Below are 27,926 nucleotides of genomic sequence, written 5' to 3' on the forward strand. Positions count from 1 at the left end.
GTTTGCTATGGATATTTTTTTGAAATTTGTTGGCTTTCTAAAACTCAAACATTCAAGTTTATCTAAAGAAGAAAAGTAAAGTATCTCAACAAATGATTAGAAGTTGGTTAAACTTAAAAGTTTCAGTTGGGCTCACAACTCAAAAAGCTCCTCATTTTAATTCAAAAGACTTCAAGTGGGAAGAATTCATGATGAGTTTATAAGAGCTCTGAAAACAAACACTAGAAATTTTAAGTTCAAGTGAATAAATACAACTTAGATATTTACATTTTAATGAAAAAGTTTAATGAAAAAAATTAGTTGACTCGACTTAATTCCTCTATATTTTTGTTATATGATGTATGATGAGATAATAAGGTATCAAATCAAACAAAGAATTGAATAATGCATTAGAAAAAGATCACATTGTCACTAATTACATACATGGAAAACTTGTCTAAGTTATATTATAGTTAAACTATTTCTGTATGTCTCTGCATTTTTTCCTCTCTAATCTGCTTGACAGTTTTACTTCCCACAAATCCTCATCCTGACAAAAAACAGCCATTTCCTCGGATCCTGTGGTTTCCATATTCCTCGTAAAGCTGCCTGAACATGAAACTGACGTCAAAATGGTTCACAGTCGTGACAGTTTGACTCTCCAGCTTCTGAGTCTGCGAGACCTGGAGGAGTATTCTGGTGATGGAGCTAGACGTGAGGGGAGAAAGGAGGCAGGGAGTTATCTTTGGAAGGCAGGTTGTAATAATTCAGCGCTGGCACAGGAAACGGCTCACACCTCACTGCAGATTGAGTGGAATTAGGTGAGCAGTCCAAGAAGTGTGGAGTGGAAAAGGGAGAGCAGGATAATGTCCGGCAGCTGATCAAACATGTCCAGTGAGTAGAGAAGAGGACGTGAGTGCAAACACTTTCTGTCACGGTGAGGTCCGACTCTGCCAATCCGCTGCTTAAACATCTGTCGTCTACTGGCCATCTGTGCCCCGCTGACCGCTAATAACCACTGCGTGTATTGTGTTCATGCGTAAGCACTTGTACTGATTTGATTGAACCTGTTCTGAATAGGTTCACAGATATTCATCTATCTTTAGCTAGTGAGAAATATGGATTCCTCTTTTTTCTGTCACTGATAATTGGCTCCACATCATTGCTCAGACCGTCATTATCATTATCATAATAGAGTATACTCTATATGACTCAAGGATTATCAAACTTTTTTAACCTCAATTAAGGTCTTTCTGTGTTTTTAAACTTAGACTTTTTGAAGCAAACCATCTATTTACAGGAAAGCCTTTTTAACACATGGTTAAATCAGTTGCATTTTGGGTACGTTTAGGCAAGAAAATGACTTGGTTAGGTTTGGTTAGGCGACAAAACTACTGTTGCATCGTAACACTCTAGACTTTCCGTACGGTTGGTTGAATCTGCTGTCTCCTCCTGGCTGTCCCCGCACCCCAGTGGTGTCTATTCACCTTTTTCAACAGGTGGTTCGCCTTTCTTGTTTTGGTTGTTGCTCCTGGCGTCACTTTGCTTCTCTGCGGTGCTTCTACTGGCTTCTCCATGCTGGCTGGTGTGTGGCAGAAGGATGATGTTAGTGTCGCCTGTCGCCATGGTTTGTCCTCATTGCTATATATAAGTATACTGAGAATGACACACACACACACCAATCACTGATGTCACACACTTGCTTCTCTCTTGAACTGCAGGCCTAATGCTGCTAAAGCTTTGCTTTGCTTCTGTCCTTTTGCTGGGCTAGAAATCCATGTCTGTCAATAGGTTAGAGCTCCACCAGGGCCACGTTCAGTCACAACAAAACATAGAAAAATGTTTATTTAAACAGAAGCAGAGGGGCGTTGAACACCCTGGTGTGTATGCAAGTGCACCACACTGCAACTCTTTTTTTAATATGGTGGTGTTTATATACATGTCACTGCTGACTGGATAACACCTCTGACACACCCGCCAAATGAGAGAAAATGTACCTGAAAGTCCATTGCACACCATTGCACACTATTGCACATCGTTGCACACCGTTTTAAGGAAACATGACATCCAATCCAGAAACTGTAGCATCATTATACAAGTACACACTGCACTGGCCTTTGGAGAGTCAAGATTGACCTGTGAATGAGTGTTGCTGAAGGAACTGCAGTTTTTCTGTTTAAAAAGCACTATAATGTTTATTTCTCAGCTGATCTCAGTGAGTGGTGTTACATTCAAGGGTTCATGATCTATATGGAGTAAGAAACCAAACCAGCCCAAATATTTTTTGTGTCTAAATCATATATATTGTTGACCTGATGAAAATGGTGCCGACATAATGCAGCAACAAGCTGATGTCAGTGCATCATCTATGTGACAGAACCCTCCAGTCAGGTGGTTACAGAGCGACAAAATCCACATATGGCAGAAATTGGATGAATTGTTGTGTTTTACACGTTTTTTTATTAATCTGTTAGGTTATTGCTGTGTTTGGTTTTAACTGCATGCTTTTAGTTTGAAATGTACTTTTGCATTGATGTTTTAATCCATATTTTCTTCCTGCCTTGACATGTGAACTGATTACCTCACAAATATATGTACACATGTTGTTGTTGATGAGACAACGGATGCTGACTCGCTTCTTGGGAAAACAATCTCCTCCTCAAAATTACACTCATATTGTTGTAACTTGTTTTCCCAATTGTGTTGTGAGAACAAACATAATTGTTGCCTGATTATGTCTGAATGAAGGAAATTCTACTTTTTTGAACAACAGACAGGACTTTGACACTGGAGACCAGGATTCATATCTTGAGTCCTGCATGTGGTTAGGTTTGGGCAACAGAAGGACTTAGGACTTAATTGAAAATACAGTAAAACAGTCTCATGCAAGTCAAGGTAAGACAGTTTTATTTATAAAGCATGTCTGTTTTGACAGGAGGTCCCTGATTTTGGCTGTTTTTAACCTATACGTTTACTGTTAGTACTTTGTTGCCAAATAATAATAAATTAGTTCTGTTTTTATTGTTTAGTTGCAGGAAATTTTGAGCCATTCACTTATTTATTTGCACAGTTCATTTGGATAATGAGTCAGTAGGACTGTTGTCTTTTGATGAAAGCGCTAGGTAGAATTGTGTGTCATCAGCGTAACTATGATAAGCAAAGTTCTTGCTCTGAAGGAAGTGTAACGATGCACAGGCTAAACAGAAGTGAACCGTGAACTGACCCTTCAGAGACACCACAGGTCAGGGACATCTTCTTGTGAACCTTCATAAGAGCTGTCTGTGCTGTGGTTTGCACAAAAGCCTAACTGAAGTTTGTCAAAACAGTCATTTAAAGTTAAAATGTGTGTTGGCAGATTTAAAACTGCCTTTAAAACTGCCTCTAAAACTTTTCCTAAAAACTGAGAGGGGTCAGAAGTTAATATCCTTTAACTCACTAACTTTTTCTATATTAAACTAAAGCCACAGTCATTTCCTAACTTCAACCAAGTGTTTTGAGTGCCTAAGCATAACCATAAAATTAGTTTAATCATCTTTTAGGTCCTACAGGCAGTATTTTGCAAAGCAGATTTTGTCGGAAAAGAAATGAAAAGGGTCACTTGGGCGGTATAATGTTTCCTCGGAAATGTACTGCCTGTTTCAGGGATGTTGTATAAAAATGTCTAGGGGACAGGGTTATTTGATGCAAACAGACTGACAGCCAAAGTTATACAAATGCATCCGCAAGATAATCACACACCTAGCATGCAAAACCACGGAGTTACACCCACACAGCGGATGTCTCTCATATTCACGTCTGGCATGTTAACCTTGAAGGCATGATGCCGCATGGTCGCCTCTGAGTCAGGTCAAATTAGAGCCAGTTGTAACAGAGCTCTTCCTAAAGTAGGGCCGTGTTACATCATCAGTGGGGACAGAGACACCCAGGGCCTCAGTGCCATGTAGCCCTCACTAACAAGTAGGATGAAAACACAGAAAAAGCAATTAGTTAACAATTAACAAAAGGTATGTTTATAGAGGGCTCTAATTGGAACACTTGGAACTGAACCATCGTAGCTGTTGGATTAAAATAGATAAAAGAAGATTAATGTCTTTTTTCTGTGTAAAATGTCATAGGATTCATCTTTTCTGACGTCTGAAGTCTTTTGACTTGAAGGATCAGTTGAATAAAAGCACTACTGAGATTTCACTCAACTCATTAAATTAAGTTTCTTAATTTGATTGGTTTCACACACACATAAAATGAACTTCAACAAAGTTCAGTGAACACATTTGTAAAGATATAACTTTTACAGTAGGGATGCATGATATGGGATTTTTGCCAGTATCCGATATGCTTAAAGGCAGCAAGGGGACTTATACTTTTAAGTTAAATGGCTTAAATGATATAGACGACTGCATTAGATGCAGCCTTGGTGTCAGAGCTTGGACCAAGTTTCTACAGATGAAAGAATCTTACATATTACAATGAATATGCATAGCTATAGCATGCACTGTAAATAACCTGCATTTACTTTGATATTAACTTCTGAAGTTTTTCTTCTCTTTCATTATTTACATGTTATCTATAAAATTCAAAGCGAACTACATGCATGTGTTGGCCATGACTGATTCTTTAGCAGATACGCTCAAATTGCAAAGCAGTGAGAAGAATTCAAATATGTCCACTAACTGCTATATATTTATATATTCGATCAAACTCCAATGTAAATGGTCTGGAACTGAACACACATTTGTCTAGTTAGATGTAGAAGTGAGAAAGATACATCACAAAACAAACAGATGAAAAACATCTTATCTTAAAATGATAAGAATGTTTTTCTTTTCTCACATTACGGCCATCTTGCAGTGTGGTTCTCTTTATTACAATCATTTGTCACATGCACACATGGACCATTTTCAAATAAGTGTAATTTATGTTCAGGGTACATAATTAGACCATGGCACATATTGAACATTACCATCTATGCCTCAGAACTGTTAAGTGACCTTTTAGTTTTTCCACAAATATCTGTAGAATAGCTCCAGTTTCCTCATGTGCATTTAATTACGTAAAGGTCAACAAATGTATTTTTCTGCAATCCTTTTCCTACCACCTTTTCAGACCCTTAAAAGCTGTTTCCCACTTTATGAGTTAAAATGATAATCCAGCACCATTTTGTCTGGGCTATTTTCCCTTCAGTGCTCCAGTGTTAACATCGCCGGTCGTGCCATGGCACCGGCATCAACCCTGACGAGATGATTGCTCTGTCAGCTAAAGGCTCTGTTTGATTATGCGTGTTTTCACTTTGTTTTCATTCAACGGCATGCATGATAACTGGGTCTGGGAGAATGTGGAGGTGAGAAAGGTGCTGCTAAGATGTAATTAATCTTTTTGCCTCGTTGTGGTCGACAGCATGAGGTGCTCTGCCTCGGGCCCATTAAAAACAACACTGGCACTCCGGAGACACTGATGAAAACAGCAGCAGGGCAGCGAGGGCAGCGGCATGATTAGTAGAGAGTTGATGGGCTTTTCCTGTTCCTCCAAACACAAGCGGCGTGATTGAAGTGTGGCTTTTACCAACGCCTTTAATGAATATTTGCATGAGAATTTGCTATTGCAGAAGCACAAGCTTAATAGCATTTGGGAGCATATAATGAAAAAAGTTGATGTACAGACTTTTGCAGTCTGTATAATGCATACTTTAGAATCAAATGTATATTAGCATTAGATTAAATGAGGCCAGTAAAAAGAGTTTGTGTAGCTGAAATTCACAAACCTGATGCCAAACCTGATCACACTGTATTGTAGTTAATCTAGTGTCTTTTCAAAAAAGACTACCAGCGTCTACAGCCATGCTATGGTGGATCTCTGAAGCTGTGCGTACAGACACCTTTTCTGCTGGTAAACATCATAACATTTTTTCATGCAGGCTTAGGTGGAGACAAAACTACACTCGCCAGCAAGTTTTTTTTTTTTTTTTTGGCTTGTTTCTTAACTGAAGAATATACAAGTTCGTTTGTACATATACAGTCTTTCACTTTCCAGGGCTGTGATTGTTACAAGAAAAAGTTCAAGTCAGCCAGTGGGAACAGACTATTTTTGTCATTTTAGTTTGCAAAAATGAGTGACAGGTGCTGCTCCACACTGGCCCAGCTCAGGACACTTGGACTGAACTCGACCAAAGAACGAGTGAGAGGAAAACAGCCTGTACAACCACACTGTTTTAATGTTTAACACAGTGAAGGATTATTAAGGATTATTTTAAGCCAAACAAAAAGAGTTTGTGATTGTCAGAACAGTGGACAGAATGGACAAAACAGTTTCGGTGAGTTGGATTTTGTTTATTTCTATTGAATTTGGCACCAGCAACACAGCAAGATGATGTTTTTGCTTCGTTATATTATTATTACGCTACAACAGTAAGATTTTTTACCACACTATTAACAGGGAAATATTACAGTATGCAAGCACTGCAGTAGTAACAACAACAACATAACATGAAGGATATCATATGTGCTTCCTCTGAGACCCAAACAAAGGTGTTAAATGCCCTGAGCACAGACTGAAAGGCTGGGGGTTGTAGGGATGGACTTTGGAGGAAAGAGGGAGGTAGAGAGGTTTTATTTTGTGTGATGTTTAAAATGTTCTAACTAAATTACAATGCTGAAATTTAGAGGTTTGGACTCATTTTTACCTCTGAAATGACATTTTTGATATTACAGAGTGAAATACTGAAAAATGGTACCATTGTGAATGGTACCCAGCCTTACAGGCTACCACAAAGTGTGTCTAAATATATATAATTCCGATTGAATGCGATCAATCAGACTGTCAATTCTTGAAGGAAATTACTTTGATTACAGAAAGTATGTGAAGCAGAATGGCTCTGAAAAGGTCACTCAGAATGTGCAGAAGCACAGTGTTCGTGTGTTTCTGTGATCCTTGTTCATGTTAGCAGATGTGGTGGTAGCTACACATCTACCTTCACATCCAGCCTCCAGTGAAGGTTGACAATTCCTTCCCGTACCTCAGCTTACTCTAACCACACAAACTGTGGTGCCTGCTGGGAATCATCATCCAGAGCTGGAAGGTGAAAAAGCTGACATCCTGCCCCGTCACTCACACTTACGCACACACACACTCAGTGGATAGATTTTTGCTCTACCAGGATACTGGGGAGCAAAGCCTCACATGCATGACCTCAACTGAGTGATAAAAGCCACTCACACACACTTACACACACACAAACCGGCTCTTGTTTATGTTTTTGACATTTTCACTCATCACTGTTCGAATGTCTTTTGTGAGGGTGAATCTCAGCGGGGATAATTAATCAGTTAGAGATTTTAGAGGCTTGTTGGCCTCTGCTGAGTGGGATTAATGGGCCCATTTATGTGATGGCGAGGCAGCGTTCTCTCCGGGGGCTCTAAAGCTGTGTGAGACGCTGCATGTGGACACAACCATGGCATGACTGCATCCGGGTTGCAGTGTTTAAATCTCGACCTTGTTAGTCTACGAGTCGGTTCTAATCATGTTCCACTGGCTGCACCTGATAAGCAATCTTCCCATTCGGTCCCTGTCATATCTCCCAAGTGTCATTTCTCCGGATCATTTACCTGTTCCATCCTTTCCCCCGAGACTTTTTCATCCGAGAATCGCCGGACATAAAATGCAAATAACAGCAGTGATGAGAGTGGCTGATGTTCGGCTGCAAATGCAATCAAAGTGCCTCCATTCCAGCCACTCCTGTGTCTGAATGACTGTCATCAAGAGCCCACGGAGGGAAACATACAAACACAGAGCGCGCCACATTCCTTCACCTTTTTTGGCCACATCTGGCTGCAACTTCAAGTGCACCTCATTGGTTAAAGTATCAAAAACATGAGGCACCGCTGCCGAGTTGTAAACGAAACACAGCAATAAATCAGTCCAATTACAACATTTAAATGCATAAAACACATCTTGTACTTGAAGACATGCACTTAAGTGGGAAAGAAAAACACCACTTGAGTGAGCACATCAGAGGATGAAAAAGCATAAAACTGAGAGCGGTGGAAGAGGTGCTCATCCTTTACTTTGAAAATGTACAAAGAACAAATAAATGAACTTTATGGGTGTGAGTGAAAGTGAAAGAACTGAAACGCTATGCACATAACCAGTAGTGGGTTAGATTTTGAGCCTGTTATGAACCGCTGCCTTATTTTTCATTTTGCTGGAAAGCTGAGACTCATCTCATGTCTGGAGAGCAGAGAGGAAGACGCTTTTAAAAGTCTCTGTGTGATCAGCTCTCAGTACTTTTGTAGCCTCAACCTGAATCTCCTGCGTCACTGTTTTTAGTTTTATGTATCTGCTTTATTTTACTGTTTCATGTCCGGTTTCAGCTGATAGGAGTTGTGTTAAGTTACTGTTGATGAAAACCCAACATTTCCTGATTTTGCCACTTCACAATAAAAGCTTTTAGATGACAGAGTAACAGTAGACTTTTGGTGTGAAAATTTAAAGGAAAATGCATGCATGTCATAAATACACACTTTCAAGTAGGTGCACACTCTGCTGTGCTGGGCTGATGTGCTGAATAAAAGTGAATCCAGCCAAGCAGCAAAAGTGTATAAAAAAGGAGCAGAAGAAGAAGAAGTCGCAGAAGTTACAGATGGAGGCAAAAAGCCTTCATTGCAGATTGTAGCATTTCCCAATGAAGAGATGTTGTTAGTTGTTACTTGACAAGAGGCCCTAAATAGACACTACTTTTACAAGGAGTCAAAAACACTGGGAAAGTTAAGGGTATTTTTATTTATTTATTTATTTATTTATTTTTTTTGTGAAATCTTAAATTGAGAAGAAACTAGTAACTATAGCTGTCAGATAAATGTAGTTGAGTAAAAGTTGTGAAAGCAAAGTGGCATGAAATGCTTTTTTCTATTTTCTCGTTTTGAGTTTGGTCAGAAACAGTGTTGTGTAAGTTCACACTTAAAGAGAGGTGGCTCAAAGTTCAGTTCACACTTCCAAAAATGAACTAGTTCAAGTTCATTTCTTCCTTTTACTTTAAATCTAACTTTATTATAAAATTGTAGTCCCAAGATTGCAAATATTCATATCAACTTACTCATATCAACCAGTTATTAACAACGGTTCAAAACAATTTGAAAATATTTAACGCTGCAGCACACTGTGAATTTGCACACCAACCTACGATTGAAATTTGCAACTGGGAACTCAAAATTCTGACTTTTCAGTGCAAATTGAATGCCCCATAATACATGGGAACTGATGGGAGATGAAGAAAGAGACAAGACAGAGGAGAGCGTTTCTCACTGTAACACAATCTCCAGTCTTCAGTGCAGTTCATACACTTCATGCTGCATGATCAAACAAAATTTTTATACCATGCTGACATTTCTGTCCATATTCACACACTTCTCTGTCTCTCTCTCTGCTGCAATCACACTTTGTTTGTCAGCTGACGGTGTGAGCGCTGTTATTTCTCTCAGGAGTGAGCATCACTCACATCTTCACGTGCTTTAATTGATCCATTCAGTTCACCATTCACAAAAAATACAAACACATTCAGTAAACACATTATTATTTCCTCGAAAATATTCACGTAAAGGTACAAGTACCTCAAAATTATATAGAAGTGTTGTATCTGAGTAAATGTACTGAGTAAATGTACTTTCCACCGCTGAAACCTGATTCACTCCTGTATGAAAAAAGTCAAACTCTGTAATGGATGCAGGAAAATAGCGCAATAAAATGAGGCCTCACCTGTACTTGGCCTTTTGTGTGTCACTCAGAATACAGAGTGCTGAGGCCTTTTGACCTGCCGCACTTTCGGCAGAAAATGTTCAGTCTCCTATTGGTGACACACGTCTCCGCTAATGACCAACATCCGCCATAGTCAGGATTGCTTCTACATCAGAGGCCGTGGTGTGAGCAAAATAACATCCCACTAACTCTGTTCTTCCGCTGGTTAATAGAGGAGGTATATTAGGTTTGTAATGACAAGCTTAAAGACGTCAGCAACAAGCAGCTCCTGCACGCGTCCAAAAGAACGTTTTAGCTATAATGTCAGGTGTTATTTCCATCATCTGACACATGCATTTATAGGTGAATCTGCAGTTTATTCTAAATCAAGTCAATTTGGCCTCAGGGGCAAAACATGCAAGCAAAGGAAATGAAAGCAATTGTTTTATAATGTGGCCACAAAACAATATTTGACTGTTCTTATGTGTTAATGGATAAAGAACTGTCCCCAGGCACATTCATGCAAAACATAAAACTGAGTTAGAGGCAGGCAGAGAGCAGGCTGGGAAATGTGACTTTATTTTAGAGATCTATTTGGACTAAATGTCAGGCCAGTTTACAACAAACAAGGTTTAAGTGAAGGGGAACACTGCTGTGTTTGTTTTCATTTAACTCGTAGCATGTCTCACATTAGCCTTTTTAGAGAGCCAGCGACATGTTACCATAAAAACTAAAATAAAAACCATTCAGATTAAATGCATTCTGTATCGTCTCCAGTCTGAAATGTTAAAGTAATTTGTTTTGGTAGTCTGTGGTTTCATGCTCCATTAAAAGTGGCATAATGTTTCTGCAAACTGAGGGGAAAACACGGAAACGATCTCATTCATCTTAAAATGTTGGATGTTTAGATTTATAACAAGAGTGATGAATAAACAGGAAGAGTGATCAGATATCTATCAACTGCATGATTAGATTAAGATGCAGCGCTCCTTATCAAGAAATCTGTTTTTAAGAAATCTGATTAATGACTTAAATGTTATTATGTTGATATTACCTTTTTCAATTAATCAGACATCAAGTCACTTGTGTTTGCAAGACAAATGTTTAGTTTTTGAATATTTTCCCATGCCAGCAACATTTTTTTTTGTAAAATGGTCAGTTTGTTTGTGCAGTAGCTTCACAATACAACAGGTCACTGTGGGTCAGTGTTTCATAAGTGGGCGTACCAGCAGAACAGAGGCTCTTAAAGCTTTTCCCCAGTTTGAGAGGATTTTGTCTGAAATGGACAGTTCACCCCAAAATCAGACCTGTGGTGCTCAAAGCACCGAAAAAACACATGCATTTAAAAAAAAGAGCAATGTTTCTTTCCAGAAATCATGACCCAGTCGCTCAAAATAATCCACAGACCTCGTAGTGAGTGAGTTGCATGTAGGAACTACTTTCTCTCTGCAGTAGAATCTGCCAAACTACTTTAGAAGAACTGCTTTCTTTCTAATCAAGAGAAAGTAGTTCCTACATTAAACTGCTCACAACCATTCACCCATTTCTGTTGATTGTTTTCGATTCGTGGAGAGAGACGTTTCTGTGCAGTTTTTCAAATATATTTTTGGTTCTTTGAGCACCACAAGCCGAGTGCTGTTTAGTCTGATTATACTGGGGAGAAGTTATCCCCAAAACTCTGCAACTCACACCAAAACAATCTAGATAAATAAATAGCACTACAGGCCAGGGGGAAATGTGTTTAAGTTATTTATTTTTATCAGGACAAGTTTTGTTTTTCTTGTCAAATTCAGATAAATTAAATGCAAATGTTTCCTGCATCACAAATACTATCTTTTCTTTTCTTTTAAGCGTAGTTTGATCACACAGGCTTGAGGCCAGATGTGAGCACAGGGAAAGTGCTCTAACATTTGGTCCGGCGGTGAAAACAAACGTGTCCTGCTGGGACAGAAAACCACTCCAACCGCACTGTCAGTACACAATGTTCAGAGCTGATGCCTCTGCTCTCTAGAAAGTAATGAGCCACTGGAATTAACTTGGCAGCTTTCAACCTCAACACTTACTGTAAAGTAATAAGATCATGTCCCCTCAATTATCAAAATACTTCCCAGTTCAACAATAAAATGGTTTTATAAAGAGGTTCATGGAGTAGCCAGGATGAAGCGCTCAATATTTCATCTTTAAACAGCTGCTGTCTCCAGCTTATTACTGCAGAAATAGAAGCTGGATGCCAGTGTCAGACATCTGCAAGTAATTGATGTGGACGTGTGTAAGATTATCAAGTTGTCTGGTTATTAGTCAGTTTAATTGTGATATGCAGCAGCTGTATTATTTTTTCTTCTTCATATTCCATTATGAATCCAACTACAGCTTTCTAACTCTGCTAACGAATACTGTCACCCTGCAAGCTAAGGAGCACTACATTAAAAAATAAAGTATAATGTCAACTGTAGCCTCTCAAACCTGATCCGTGTGCACACGCCTGAAGCAGGTACACAAGCTCTCGCCCAAGCGGTGTGGCTGCAGCAACGAAATGATGTTCCTCTTCTATGTCGAAGTCCTTGGACTTTTTCTTCTTTGTTGAAAGTTTGCAAAGTCAGCTGTGCGTGTAACAAGTCACTACTTATGAGCAGATCTCTCTCTCTTGTCTGAAGGTATCGCGAGATCTCGTATATCTCGTGTCGTGCCGCTTGGGCGAGAGCCTGTGTACCCGGCGTGTGCACGCGGATCAGGTCTGAGAGGCTACAACTGACATTTAGCCTAAAAACATGGTGTAAATTGTGTCTCTTTTGGTATATATACATATATAATTTATATCACTTTTCACTTTCTATTGTTGTAGCCATATGTCTATTTTTGGAAAGACAAAGGGTTCAGTGTCACTGACTCAGTGTCCAGGTTATATCGGGTTGATAAGCAATATGATTACCTCAGTCCACTAATAGCTTCTGTGTGTCCACTGATGTTATTAAACACTGTGATAAATACAAACCACCACAGTTCAGTCATCAGTCTTGTTTTGTAACTTCACTTCCTGTTGCACAAGCTAAAATGGACTGAAGTTAAAGTGAACACTAAATTGGTCTGACAGAGAAAATGGACCTTGAACGTTTGGATATAACACAACATGTCTCCATTACTGCAGCCCTTGTTATTTCGGATGTAGGAGTCATGTCTGACCTTTCTGAGCACGCTGGAGGACAGAATCACTGTGGGCTAAATATCCTTTGTTAGTCTTTTGAAAACAAAAACAAAAACAAATTCTACAAAACATGCCTGACGTTTCAGCCTAATGGCCCCAGTGTTCCTCTCCTATGATCTGTTTAATGCTGAGTTTTCTCTGAGAAAACATCCTGCTGGGCCCTGCTTTTTTCTTTTTTTTAATCTTTCTCATTATCATTAGCAGTCATAGCGGCAAACAGCAGCCTTTTATTTCTTGTCCTACTGACCACTGGGTCTGAGTCTGCACTATAATTTCGACAGAGCTCATTAGCTGTGCTCCACAATTAGAAGATTTAGATTTAGACTTACAACAATATGTACAACAATAACAGATGCTCAACTGTTATTGGAGCACAGAGCAAAAAGGGGAGGGACATAGGAAGGATCACGTACGACATTTTCAAAGTCTTTCTGAATAGCAGACTTTTGCTTAATATTTTGTTGTTGTTTTTTTAAGTAAGTAGCTGTATAATAAGCAGGATAATGTTCTCATTATGGTATAATAATGCAGTTATTGTATATAGCTACATAAAACACAGTGTGCTCAGATTTGTATAATACCAATGTGAAGTAGGACAGAATGATCAAATTGTGAAGCTTCTGATATTTTTTGTTTGCTTGGTTCTGGACCAAATGCTAAAATTTGCCAGTCATAATACTCACTATCTTCCTTATATAATGTCTTTGTGATATCCACCCCCTTGGCTTCAGTTCCTGTTTGTGTGAAGATCTGTTCTGGCTGGCTGCAAAAGAGCTGGAAGCCGGAGAGGAGAGAGGGGAAGCACGTAGGCTAGATCCACTGTCAGACCTCGAGAGAAAAACCTGGCTCCCGCCGTCCATCCCACAAACTTTTCCATAATACGAAACCATCGCTCATTCTCTCGGCTCTGCCATCGTTCCAAACCAAAGAGATCAGCACTGTTACCACCCAGTGAGAAACAGGCAACAAAATACCTCAAGAGAGAGGAAGAGAGGCACATCGCTGTCGTCAAGTGAAAACCCAGGAACTGCAGCTTTGGTTATTTTCCTGTTTAAATATAATTTCACAGATTTATGACTCCTCTGTTGCACGCATTTAGTCTTACGAAGTCCATTTAAAACACCTTGGGAAAGTGGTGTGGCAGCAGTCTCCAGTACAACCTGTCGGGACTGGCCCAGGGGTGGTGCAGGTGGTGTTATAACTAATAAATTCTCCAAGTAGCAGACAGAGAGATTAAAAAGGCAAACATGTCATATCCAGCCACGATGAAAAGTGGGACACATTCATGAAGTGAATCTGGTCCAGTCCTGCGCTCTGGGAATGCTAATGGGAGCTGACAGCGGTCGACTTTGCTAACCCTGTTGAATTTTCCGTTCTTGCATCACGTACGTCTCTACAGTTTGCAATGACGATGGTGGCAGATTTCACTCAAAGTTCTTAACAATTTCTCAAAAAACAGTGCTCATTAGGTCCTTAATTGTAGTCAGAATCAAAATTATTAAAAACTGTTGATGACTCATCTTGCGCTTGCAGGTGTGCACTAAATTTGCTTCAGATGAAATGCGCTCTCACTTATGAGAAAATCCATACAGCCATTCATCAGAGCAGACAGGAGTCTTTCTAGGTTGAGCCTCACTGTACAAAAGCACCACTTTACATCGTTATTCACTGATTTGGGTGAAACTGGATTGAACTTTATGATTAAATTTACAGCGCTTTAGTGGTAGATAGCTTTAGTTTACTTGTGTGTGTGCGTAGTGTCACCTGCTGGTTTTCATTTTGGCACCCAAATTAGCCGGGTAGAGCGTCCACACAGCCCGCTTGAGCAGCGTGACTCATGCACATGTCAGGTGCTGCTCTTACCACGCTTCATCTAGAGATTCGTAGGCTTGTCTATTTTTTCCGTGCGATGCGAGCAGTTCTTGGCAAAAAGTCAGTCATATTAGCATTATATCAGCAACAGCACACCTCTGACTACAGTTTCATTGTCTATATCTGTGTAGTATGTCACAGCACAGCCATGAAAAAAGGAGGTCTTCTCCCTCTATTCATTCATCCCCCCTCTCTCTGTGAACTTGGGGGAAACTCTATATAGAGAAACACGACTTTCAGCAGCTGTCTCACAGTAGAAGTGCAGCCTGTGTGGCCACCACAGTGTGTGTGAGCCACAGTGTAGTGTGAACCAGCTGTTAGATCAAGCAGGCTCAGTAGTCTCCAAGTGAACACAGACGGTCACTGGGATGAGCGCAGCCTCCGATACTGACGAGGAATACAGTACAGGTTGTTTACAGAGTTTCCTTATGGAAAAATAGTTTTACATTTTGCTAAAGTAAGTTAGCTAACTGCTAACAGCTGTAAGTTCAATCCACTGTACCTCCCTGGGGTGCTAGGAGCCAAACTCAGCAACAAACTGAACTCAGTACAGCAACCTATTGCCAGTTCTCAAACTGGCCTCTGTTGGTCTCTGAGACTGTTTTTGTCCCGTTCCAGCCGTGTTCACTGGGAGCTCTCAGCCCAGATAGAGTCAGCTAACAGGACCATTCTCCTTCCTACAGCTATCTAAACTGGAAATAAGCAATAAGCACTCTGCTAACTGTAAATCCAAAGCTTGACAGGCCTGTTGTGCATATAGTTATTGTTGTGTAACTGTATAACAGCTGTCCAGGTGAGGTGTTATGGGGTCAATTAGCAGCTTCACCACTCTTCACCTAGCCAAGGTCTGACCTTGATACTCCTGGATTTAAGAGGTCAAACGCTTTGGCCTCCAGCTGGTGACCATGCGGAGGGTTCAAAGTCACCTTCAGAGGAGCGGCAGGGAGCAAACCTCAGCAGTCTTTAACACCAACCTTGCCTTAAAATATCAGCTGTTTGAGGTTTTGTTAGCGCAGGAAAAAGTGTAACCAATTACCCTGCGCCATTCAAATGTCCACTTCAATAAATTAAATTTAAGCAACATATGAATCACTGGGGTGTTTTTTGTCCAAATGGCTCTTATTATGCATGTGGGAATATGGAAGTGTAATGCAATTAAATTGATCTTGATTGAATTAAATTGCTAACAAGTGCATGCTGATGGTATGGCATACAGATTTATTAAACCAGAGGTAACGTGAAAAATATAAAATAACATCTGGCTTTTACATGCTCACTAATTTTACAACAAATTCTGTAACCCAGGATATTTTTAACATAAATGCAAATTACTCTCAGTGCAATAATGAACAAACAATTTTCTAAAGATAAGGAGTGTTGAGGACAGTCATGGTTAAAGTAAACATCGTCCTCTCAGCGCGTTTCCCTTTTATGGCCCACAGAAAAGCTTGAAGAGGATAACTTTCTCAGCAGACCCAAATCATTCTTTTAAGAACCGTCAGCCTAAATAAAGGCTTTATTTAATTAATTTTATGCTTCATAAGTCACATAAAGAGGTTGCAGGTTCACTGTAGCTTAAAATATCATTATTTATTTTGTTTTATTTTATTTGTTTATTTGACTGGAACAATACACAGCTTGTACCAGAGCAGTCCATGGGAAGGAAACAACATCTCTGCTAAAAAAAAACAACAAAAAAAACCCTACCACTGTCTACTACAATTACAAGACAGAATATGTTCATGATACACAACTTCAGCGATGACAGGATTTCACAGCATTGAGACACCACAGCAACAACAACAAGAACATTTCATAGCATCATGTTTTGTAGTAGAGTAGTATTTTTTGGTAACATTATCCATTGGATTACAAATATAAATGTAATATAATGTGAATACTTTTGGATTATTTCAATCAATCATCATCAAATACTGAAAATATTGGACCTTACTGAAAACTTGGCACAGCACCAGAAATATTCTTTTTTTTCTCTTTAAACATCTGAAAACATTTTCGATGCAAATAAAATGCATTTTTGCAATGAGTTCTTATTTCTCCCACCAGGTCACAAGTGAGCACATGTAGACAGAAGAAGAAACTCAATATCTCACTTTTAGTACTGGTTATTATGAAAAAAAGTTTAATAAGTTAAAATGTATATATTTTCAAGACATAATCAGCTAGAATTACCATCTTGTGTATGTATTCCCCTGCCAACCACTAAAGTTGGAGTTTTCATCCTCGTCTATCCAGACTCATATGATGTATATAATGAAGAGTTTGTTTGGAAAATAGAAGATACCACTAAATTGTCATAAATAAATCCAGTGAGAAGCAGGCTGTCTTCACCTCAGGAAATTTTGAGGAATTCCATCAAGGTGTTTTTAAGATATCACATTCACAAAAATGGGGCAGAGATGAGGTCGCAGTGACTTTGAAAAATGTGTTTTGTGAGGTTCACTGTTCATTTGACTTCCAAAATCATTTCCTCCTCCAGTCTAAGAGGACATTTGATCAAAGTTTGAAGAAAAAGCATCAAGGTGTTCTTGAGATATCTCGACAGACAGAGGAACATCCTGAAAGCGTAACGCCTCCAACTACGACTGCCACCATCACAGAAGCACAAAAAGGTAATCGAGTCATTATTGACAATGTACATGTAATCTAATTACACAATTTTTCAAATGGAATCTGGGCTGATTATAGTTTCTTGTTATTGATTACTTTCTGATACTCCTGTTTTGCACTGGTACGAGACGTAACTCATAAGTGTTTTGGTGTTGATTTTCCATCAAGAGGCAAATACCTCATCAGTGTTTATCATTAGAACAGTGAAACACCCCAGAACCATGAAATTGAATGCCTGTCCTTTGCATGTTTTTCATGCAGCAGCTGTCAACAACATTCTCTTTGGTTCTTGTACTTGCACAGGCCATGTTTCTCCGTGAGAGAGGAATGCGCTTCGCTTGATAAGACCTTCACGGCCACCGAAAGATATTCAGATAATTTCAAGCGAGCGAGTAGCTGGTATGAAATAAGAAAGCTAGAGAGCGATTTTGATCATATACACAGTGAGCATCCGATCAGGTAAAAATCACAGAATATTTTTTCCATGCGTTGAGACGTGAACATCTGGCAGAGCAATAATTGAAGTCTGAAATCTCCAAACTCTGTGTCTGTTGTTGGGGCTGTTTCCAAAATATTTAGTCTGACAGTTCTCAAAATCAAACCAAAGTTTGAGGTCTCTTTCTGAACTTTTCCAGAAACTAAGATATGAGAGAAAGAAGCTATGTGCATATGAATCTGTGTGTTTGTGTGTGTGTTTGCGTCATTAACATCATTAACTGTATCCTCAGTGGACGTTTTCCAGCACAGTGGTCTGTATGTATTCTATCAGTGATAGAGTGCCCGATAAAGACGGAACTACAAACCTGCGTCTGTGGCTACAAGGTAAATCAGGACTGAAACAGAAGGAGACAGAACCAGAGCTATGCTCCATATATGGCGCGTTATGTGCCATTACCAGCCTATGTCATCATGCTGCTCTTTTAGTGAGCTCCATGACAACCACAGATGATTACTGTCCCGCCATTAGATGACTTTTGGCACAGGTTTAACAGGGTTATGTAACCTGTCCATTAAAGGGATGGTTCAGGTTTTTTGAAGTGGGTTTGTATGAGATACTTATTCATAGTTAGTGTATTACCTACAGCGGATGGTGGTCGACACTTCCCCAGTTTGGAGAAGCAGCAGGAGCACCGGTGTAAGAAGTGAACTATTGTGGAGAGGGTCAGAAATTATTTCAGCCTCTTAAAAAAATCTGAAACAATCACTATCACTTTGAGTGTACACTATATTTAGAACTGTCAGCACTTTACCTTGCTGTCAGAAAGCTTTTTCCGATGAGAAACTGCCAGTCAAATATAGATCTCTTCAAACAAACCTGACATATTTTTTTAAAGGGTTAGTTCAGATTCACAGAAGTGACACAATAACATAAAAAGGTGATTCAGTTGAGTGCAGATGCCCACCTGGGGAAAAAAAGATGGTGAAGCACCTGCTGCAATGCCACCACAACTGCCAGATGCAACAAGCTGAGATTCACAAAGTTCTACCAACATTAACATGACTTACACATACGTTGTCCCGAGCTCAAACAAGATTTCAAACTGAAGCAAGCTATTTTAACAGAGGAGTAGATCTGATAGAGATCTGAACATTATGATGTCTCAGTGAAACTGACCTTTGTCCACCAAACTCAGTCCATCCTTGCACCTGAGGACATTTTTACCAAGTTTGAAGATAATCTGACACCAAGAGTTCCTGAGATATTTCCTTCACAAGAAGGGGACAAACATGACCTTTGACCTTTAACAATTTCAATCAGTTCATCCTTGAGTCCAAGTCGTCATTTGTGCCAATCTGAAGAAATTTCTTCATGTTGTTCTTGAGATATCGTGTTGACGAGAATGGGATGCCCTGAAAACATAATGCCTGTGGCCATGGAGCCACTTTTCAGAAAGTTAAGTGGTGAAAATATTTTAAAGATACTTAGGACTTGATATTGGACTGATATTGTCAGCTGTAGCACAAGAGTTAGAGCGGGTCCTCCACTGATGGGAAGATTAGCGGTTTGATACTCGGCCAGATCCACCTCCAATCTGTGTGGTGCTGTTGCAGAAGAGACCTCAGCTTTTCCACAATGGTGCAATTTTCTAAATGTAAACTGAAAGAAAACAACGAACAAAAGAGATAGTAATCAGTTTTAGAAGGAACAAAAAAATGAACAAAAAATCAACTGTGAATCAATGCAATCAGTCACAACATACAAACACCTAGGAACTGAAATAGACAATAAACTTAACTGTGAGGATTGTGCCACTTCAAAAATCAGCAAACTGCAACAGAGAAAACTCAATCATTTTAATGTAAGCTGCTGGGTTTTGCAGATGTTTTACACATCAGTACTGAAGAGTGTTTTTTCCCCTGGTCTTGTCTGTGTGTTTGGTAACAAGTAGAAAAACGACCAAACCAGGCTGCAAAGACAAATCAGGACAAGAGACACTGACCAGTAAACAGCCACTAGCCTGTACACAAAACTCATCCTCTAAAAAATCTCACATGACAGCACCCATCCCCTCCAAACGAAGATGCAGCAGCAACCCGATGCAGAGAGAGAGAGACTTCTGCAGAACTCTTTTATCCCTCAAGTCATAAGCCTGTATAACATGGAGGCTTAATCTCTTAGCTGGTCACTTTGCACTTTTATATCAAATCTGCTTTGGATTGACTGTTTTTATTTGACTTTATTGTCTATTCTGTCTCTGTGGAATCAAATATTCCACACCTGTTTTCCGTATTAAACTAATTAATCTCTGGTTGATATCTGTCATTCATCAGGCAAAGAAAGAAAGTTAAGAAAGTCTTTTTTCTGTACTTTTACCTCATAGAAAGAAGCATCAAAAGTTTAGCTGTCATGAGTTTGACCCCGAAGAAAGTTATCATCCCTCAAATACTGACATCGATATAGACAATAAGTAAAACGTGGGACATGGAAAAATATCAGGTGTCCCTTCAAGCTGAACATGATGGATTGTGCATCACTGTAAAAGGTGGAAAATAAGACCTGGAACAGTTTAAAACAAGAAGAAGCCACAAACCCACATACTGCCTCTGAACCAAGACTCACAGCTCTTTTCTCAGAATTTCAAAGTCAGAAAAGTGTCTTCAGATGAACATTGTTTCACAAGCTGTCTGGTTTAAAAGCCTGCTGATTGTCCTGCAGTCATATTGTGTTAAAGTGTTCCTAATCTGCAGCTTTTGTTCAGTAGTACATGACGAACCCGCCTTGAAGTATTCCTGTTTAAGAAGGAGAAAGCCTGACAGACTGTGCTCGGACTGATAAAAGCTCAGTAAAGACACAAAATATCAACATTTGTTTTAATTCGTTTAATTTAATGAGTTACAGCATTTTGTCCTTAGTGTCCATATCAGAAATGGATATAAAACTGAAACATCCTCTCAGGGATAAACAAAGTTATCTTGACTCTTAGCAATGGAAAATGAGAAAACGATGCCTTTCACCACAAACTTGGAAGAACTTTCCACAATATTTAAATAAATAATCTTCTTTTGGCAGCGGACACCAAAAACTGTCTGGTACAGATAGGCTCAAATTCTGCATCATTACAAACAAACTCACAGTATATTATAACACAGGCACAGTATTTTTCAGTGTAACAGTCAGAAGGCAAATAAGGCCTGGTATCAGTAGATTTATCAGTTGATATCAGCATTACAGGAAGACTACTCTTCACAAAAGTTTACTAAAACTTCTTTTCACAACGCTTATGTCGGATTTAAAGTTCATCACAGGTAATGGGCCACAATGGTGAACTGTTTAAGGATGCTGTGAGCAAACACAAACTTTAGGCCCTGAGAGGCAAATGGCAAAAAAAAAAAAAAAAAAAATACAAATAAAATAAAATGCAAAAAAAAACATGTAAGGAAAATTTTCTTAAAATTCACAATTAGATAATATTAACTGGTGTAAAGTGTGGTTGTGCCCCTTTCAACTTTGTGTTTCAAATAGGATCAGTGAAGTTCATTTTAAAGATCCTCTCCAGTGACAATCATATTTTTACTCTTGTTAACATGCATGTCATGTATTGTTAGACATCAGGAGCAAAATAGCAGTAGACACCATGTCTAAGCATTTCTTGCTTTAAAACTGCCTATTGATATAGAAATGAATGCACATTTTGTGACACTGAGCCAGCAGTCATGCATTTATTTTGTTATTGTCCCTCTCATCTGTGTTTTGGAGTAACATAGAGGGATTTGTTTACAACAAGACAGGATATTCTATAACAATAAAGACATTACTAAATTCAAATGCATCATTCAAATGCCTTTGAGGCTTAATAAGCAAATAAGCAATAAGCAAATTTAACACACATAAAGCAAAGATCTCTAAGTCCATTGCAAACCCTTATTACAAACAAAAAAATGAATGTACACTGTCATATTATTAAGAATTATTTACTGTAATTCCTGTTTGAGATATATTGATTTTGTTGAATTGCTTATTTTCACTTTAAATGTTTTATTTTTATTTTTTTTTTTATATTGAATTAGATATTTTAATGTGTGTTTTTGTTTTTGTTCACAGATGCAGCAGGTGAAAACTCTCCTGGAAAAAAATATGAATGCTTTTAGTGCTGTTTAAAACATGGGGTTGTGGTGCACTTCAGCCTCTTGTGGCCAAAATGGGTATTACAACAACAACAGAGATTAATGATTAAAAAAAGAAAGAAAGAAAATGTGAGGAACTAATAAATATTATTCTGGCAAAAACAATTAACCTGTTCTTAAAGGCTCTGAATTTAGTGGTGTCAAGCAGTGAGCTTGCAGATTACAAGCAGAGTTATTTTACTTTTTTATTTTTCATTAATTTTATTTCCTTTTTTGCATTCAGTTGATTCAGTTTAGTTTCAGTTCATTTCCAGAGTGAGTCTGCTTGTTTCAGTTTTGTTTTTATTGATGAAAAATGTTCAGTGTCACTTTTTACTAGTTTCTTTCTTCCTTTCTTTCTTTCTTTTGGTTTGTCCATTCTGGGCTATTATATAAACACTGTGGTGCAGCATGATGCCCAAAAACATATTTATGAATATTATTTAATGGTCTTATAAACACAGGAGAAAAAACAACTTAGAAAATGGATTACCAGGATTTTTTTTCTTACATGCTAGTCGTATCAAGGGGTTATTCTCTGTAAGAATAACATCAGTGATGAAACTGTCCAACACTGACAGCCAATGAAACTGTAAAGACTGGTCACGACAACCACGAGGAATCACTTCCTTCCTCTCAGGCGACAACAACTGCACCGAAATGTTGCCTCAGTTGCTCGAGGAACATGAAGGTGAAGACTGTGTGAGGGATGAGGCGGATCGCGGCGGGAACGAGACCCTGGTGGACAAAAATCATATCATTATTTCAGCAGGCGAACAGTCAGAAGATGTTTAAAACGCAGTGATATTTACATGATGAAATTAGAAAGAGTGGAGTTTTTGACTGGAAGGAGCAGTGTAAAACATCACGTCTTGGAGGTGACATCCACCTTGTAAAATGCCTTTGGGCCCAGTTTTGCTGTTTCTGTGAGACAGTGACACACACCCTGCAACAAGGAGACACAAAAACAAAGACACGTCAAGCTGTGTAATTCTCCACAGCCCATGAATAAAACATACATGTCCGAGTGATGAGACGGAGACCAAGCGAGGGAGACGCCTCAAGTAACCCCGACCCCGCAGTCCAGCAACATTTAAATCACATGACAGACAGCATGTTCTGTACACACTCTCACCACATATTCCAGTTTTGAGTTCATTAGTCGTGTTTTAACAACATCGAGTGGTTGGCAGAGAATCGTGGCACAGCCTCCCTGTACAGAAAAGGAGAAAAAGGTGTCTCATTTTGGAGAATGTGGCGACATTATACAAACATCAACAGAGATGAGTCACTTACTGCAATCACACTGGCCATGAAGTGTGTGATGATGTTATCAGTCAGGTAACCGGTTGCCAGAACCAGCTGCTTGGACTGGTCGTAACAAGACAGCTGTGGAGGTAAAACAACACACATTCTGCAAAACAGTACAGTAGCATTTCATGATTGGTTGTATAAAGCAGAGGTCCTAAGATTTTAATTCAGAGAGGAAGAGGTCTAGTTGTCATCTTCAGAAATTGCAGCTGATGACTAGTGTTGCTTAAAACCAGTGGTTCATGTCCAGTCCTCTGTGCAGTTGTGTATCGCCCCCTTTAGGCGACTGAATTATTACCTTCAGTTGTTCTGAAGCACAACAAAATGTTAATCTATGGTTATTTTTAATTTCATGACAACCTGTCAGCAAACATCAAAGCCACCAAATTTATTAGTACAATGGATTTTTCTTTTATTTTTCTTTTAACCCTTGCAGCTTCTGAAGAGTAGCATGCCAGAAAACGTTTGGGAACAACTGTTGAAGTTATTGTTACTTGTAATTCTGTCACTTTTTTTGTTTTTATGTTTTTGTTTTATTTGTTTGCTCTTTTGCTTGCTTATCTGTGTGTTTTATTTACTTGGCATATGTGGGAACATGAGGAAACTCAAGTATACTCTGTTATGCACTGGTTTTAGTTATGACACAGTTGTTGAAAATAAAAAATGAAAAAAAAAGATGTTGAAAAAGAAAGAAAAGAAAGAGGTCTTTACCTGTCCAACAGTAACCAGTGCACCTCTAGTGGACGCCACTGTAGCACCGGAGAACAGTTTTCTCACTCCCTCTGCAAATGAAACAGCAGAATGGAGAACAGAAAGTACAACACCCAAGATTTGCTTGGTTTTCTAGGAATAATAATAGTTCAGTATGTCATGCATGTGTGGTATACAAACAGCTGAGCTAACTTTAGCATTGGATTTAGCCAAGTTTTTTCTGTAGCAGCATTTGTATGAGACACACCGAGGTGTCAATTAACTTCAATGTAAACCCATATAGTATAGTGTAGTATAAAGAACAAGAGAGTGTTGCATATGGAGCAGCTGGGTCACAGAACTTTTACCCAGGAAGGTTTGTATCCTGTATGAAACCAAAAATTAAGGTTATCTTAAGTTAACCAAGGAGGTTATTGTGCCTAAACCAAAACAAACTGGCTGTTAACCTTGTGTTAAAAAGTGTACCTTGTGCATCCGTATAAGATGCCACGAGGCATGACAAAGAAGTTGGTGTTTGATGACCTGGGATGAGAACAGGTTGGTATTTTTCCTATGTAGCATGTAACAGTAAAATGTGTGTTTATGTGTCTTACCCTCCTTCCAAACTCGTAATAATCCATCTAGTGCATGAGCATAACTAGTAAAAGAAAGAAAAATCTCAGTGTGGTGATTTGCATGCGACCACAGACAGTTTTCATTACATAAAAAGGTCTGCAAAGGATGTATTCCCATTTCAAATGTTTACTTACTTTCTCCTGAGCTCCACCGGCAACTTGACATCATTCTGCATTCTGCACAGATGAGAGATTAAAATATTTCAAAGTCGGCTGATTGTCAGGATGATAAACCTTCACAGTGATTATCTTGCTGCTGAAATCAGTGGACATTGGCCTGTCAAATATTGGGCGACCATTAAAGGTCGCAGCCTCTTTGATTACTGACATCCAATCTAAATCTAACAGTGACCCCGTCCTGAATTTCACTTAGCGGAACTACTTGGTATTTCCTCCACATGAAAATTGAAAAGAGAGGGAATTACTCTTTTAGTCGATACAATACTGTGCACCCCAACAGCAGTATTATAGCAGCACTGCATATAATAATTGCATTTTACAGTTGACCTATATTCAATTGAAAACAGCACAAAAACATGTTATGTTCAAACTGCTAATCTTTATTGTTTTTGGTAAATATGTACTAATTCTGAATTCTGAATAGTTAATCTATCCTCTAAACTCACCGGACATTCACCAGGTCAGCTGGGGTCCCAATGAAACCACCTGCAAAACCTGTTGGGGAAAACACATTAAATAATAAAACAGAATATAGACTAACATGTAAAATACTGTGTAACAGCACATACCTCCAAAGGCGCCCAGCAGGACTTTCTGGGAGAAAGGCATGAGACCTTTATTCTCTCTGTTCATCTTGTCTCTGACAGTCTCATAAATGGCAAACCGGGACAAAGAATATGTCATCTAGGAGAAAGAAACAAAGAAAGAAATCCATCCAAACTTTGAGCAGCATGGACAATGAACAGTGCATGGATGATTTAATGTGTGTGTAGATTTCCACCTGTCGGCAGAGAGATGCACTTAGACCACTGTAGAGAGCCAGGAAACCTTCTCTCCTCACCACGTTAACTGTCATCCCGATCATCCTCACCCTCACCTCCTGCTGCGTCTGTAAGTGCACCTGGAAATGACCACATGGAAGCAGCGGCAAGCGTCGGGCAAAGTTTTAGTGAGAGCAACGGCCTCCCGCACATGTGTAAAGTGACAGTGTGCTGCTGTCTGAAGCAGCGAGCAAACAGAACCGGCTCTTAGCAGAAGATGATAGACCGTAATCAGCTCCAAACATCATCACAACCATTCAATCAGTGAGCTGAATGAAAGAAAATCAATTCAATGACGGGACAATACATCACTGAACAAGCAGATCTGTTTCTGCACTCTCAGAAAGACAGGTTCCACAGGGGTTCTGCCTGAATGGCTACAGTTCTACTCAGAACCACTGGCTTCTGAAGAACCCTTTTTTTAAAGAAAGCGTTTTTCAAGGGTTTTTTGTAAGTTATGATACCATGAAGAACCCTTTTCATCCAAAGAACCCTTTTAGTAGAAAGATTTCCTCAAAGATTATTGAAATAGCCAAAGAACTCCGTGCCATAGGTTGGTCAACGTTTTTTTTTTTCTGTACCATAACATAAAAGGATTCTTGCTAGAACCCCTGGGTGGGTTCTAGATAAAACCCTTGGAATATATAAAGGTTATTGGTAGATAAAACCCTTGGAATACAAAAAGGTTCTCCATAAAACCCCATCAGTAGGTTCTATATAAAGCCCTTGGAATATACAAAGGTTCTCGGTAGAACCCCCCTTGGTGGGTTCTAGATTAAGCCCTTGCAATATAAAATAGTTCTCATTAGAACTCCCTAGGTGGGTTCTAGATTAAACCGTTGGAATATAAAACGGTTCTTTGTCGAACCACCTGGGTGAGTTCTTGCTGTGACCCATAAAAGGTTGATTGTCAGTAGAACCACCAATAAAACAGCAGTTGGTTCTGGATGGAACCATTACACCATAGAAGGGTTCCCTGTAGAACCTCACATAATGGGTTCTGAGTGGAACCTTTCACTGATCTCACTTCTGATCTCGCTTCTCAGTGATTTCACTGTTCTCGGTACAAGCCTTTATGTTCAGTTGTAGGTGGAATCCCTTTAACAGGTTCTAACAGGAACAAAAAAGGGTTCTCCTATGGGGACAAGTCAAAGAACTCGTTATGGTTCTAGTCAGCACCTTTATTTCTAAGAGCGTGTCATAATTTCATGCAGTTCAGAACATCCAAACAAGCCTATTGATTGTCACGGTCAGGGTAATTTAGGTAAACTGAATCATCACAGAAAGATAACAAGCTATTCTGAAAGTCAGTGTCAACAGGAAAACAGGATAATAAACCGTCTAAGAATATAATTTTATTAACATTTTCCACAATTCAATCCAGAGGCACATGTGAAAAACACTCCAGACGGATCAATGAGGCTTAAGTGGATCATTTTCTAAACTTCTTAAAGGAAAGAACTCTGCTGCAGTGGTAATAAAATTAAAAATCAATTAGCTTTGTATTTTACCTTAATTAAATCCAGTGGGTGTGTTAAACAGGCGGCTGCGCTGGCGGAGACTCCACCAAAATACCAGCGAGAAACGCGAGTCTCCTGCATGTTCTCAATGAAACAAAGTCCAAAGGAAGGAGAAAGCAAAGTGTCGGCTTGTCAGAGGTTCCTGAGAAGACTCTTTCCAAGGGTGCTCGCTTCATCCTTTGCTGCTGATTGGTGGATGCTGTTCATATTAAATCCACAACAGACAAACTCAAGCATCCTTCGTGTAAATCTGCATTTTTGTTTCTCCGACTGAGCTGAGCACTTTGGATTAACATGTGGCTCAACTTGTCCAGTGGAGTAAGAGCAGAGCCTTCGAACTTACTCCATCTTCCTGTGCCAAGACAGGGAGGGAGGGGGGGGGGCAGCTGGGAGGAAGTGTACGTGACTAATATAAAAATAGTAAGCCAGCTTGACTTGCTGCTGCATTTGTGTGGATGTGACATGGCAGCATCGCAGGATTCAACTAGCACAGATGAAAGGTCACGCGGTTCTAACAAATGTTTGTTAAGAAAAGACATGGCCTTCCCATTATAGTCCGTCTCAGGGTTCCACAGAGGGTCATGAGGTCAAAAATGTCTCAAAACAATCAACAACAGTTTGTGCTGCTGTTATTGGGTCATTTTCTATGTTTTATCAAAGTCTCTACAGCCCAAGTATGCGTCTTAGTGTCTTAAGCATGACATGATTTTAAATGAGTGGTGCAGCAGTGGTATGAATGGGCAGCCTGGCACAGCAC

The 27,926-nt window shown here is 39.3% G+C and overlaps 1 protein-coding gene across 1 annotated transcript; it reads right to left on the bottom strand.

Annotated features, from left to right (window-relative positions):
* Nucleotides 1-21,259: 21,259 nt before the first annotated feature.
* slc25a10a (solute carrier family 25 member 10a) lies at nt 21,260-27,516 on the bottom strand. Its single transcript, XM_084744058.1, has 11 exons — nt 27,161-27,516; nt 25,610-25,729; nt 25,398-25,512; nt 25,275-25,323; nt 24,784-24,825; nt 24,628-24,671; nt 24,035-24,105; nt 23,309-23,401; nt 23,148-23,225; nt 22,902-22,958; nt 21,260-22,750 (listed from the first exon to the last, which is right to left on the bottom strand). The coding sequence occupies exons 1-11, from the start codon at nt 27,248-27,250 to the stop codon at nt 22,649-22,651; spliced, it is 861 nt and encodes a 286-aa protein (XP_084600184.1). The 5' UTR covers nt 27,251-27,516; the 3' UTR covers nt 21,260-22,648.
* Nucleotides 27,517-27,926: the final 410 nt, after the last annotated feature.

The sequence above is a fragment of the Lutjanus erythropterus genome, chromosome 19, assembly GCF_056507025.1.
Source record: "Lutjanus erythropterus isolate fLutEry1 chromosome 19, fLutEry1.hap2, whole genome shotgun sequence".
Classification (NCBI taxonomy): domain Eukaryota; kingdom Metazoa; phylum Chordata; class Actinopteri; order Lutjaniformes; family Lutjanidae; genus Lutjanus; species Lutjanus erythropterus.

What these genes read in the sequence shown, in the direction of transcription:
- slc25a10a (XM_084744058.1), bottom strand. Translation starts at nt 27,250, where the DNA reads ATGCAGGAGACTCGCGTTTCTCGCTGGTATTTTGGTGGAGTCTCCGCC. An exon ending in TCATGGCCAGTGTGATTGCA is followed by an intron (nt 23,226 to 23,308) that starts GTAAGTGACTCA and finishes TTTTCTGTACAG; the next exon opens with GGAGGCTGTGCCACGATTCT. An exon ending in ACTCAAAACTGGAATATGTG is followed by an intron (nt 22,959 to 23,147) that starts GTGAGAGTGTGT and finishes TCCTTGTTGCAG; the next exon opens with GGTGTGTGTCACTGTCTCAC.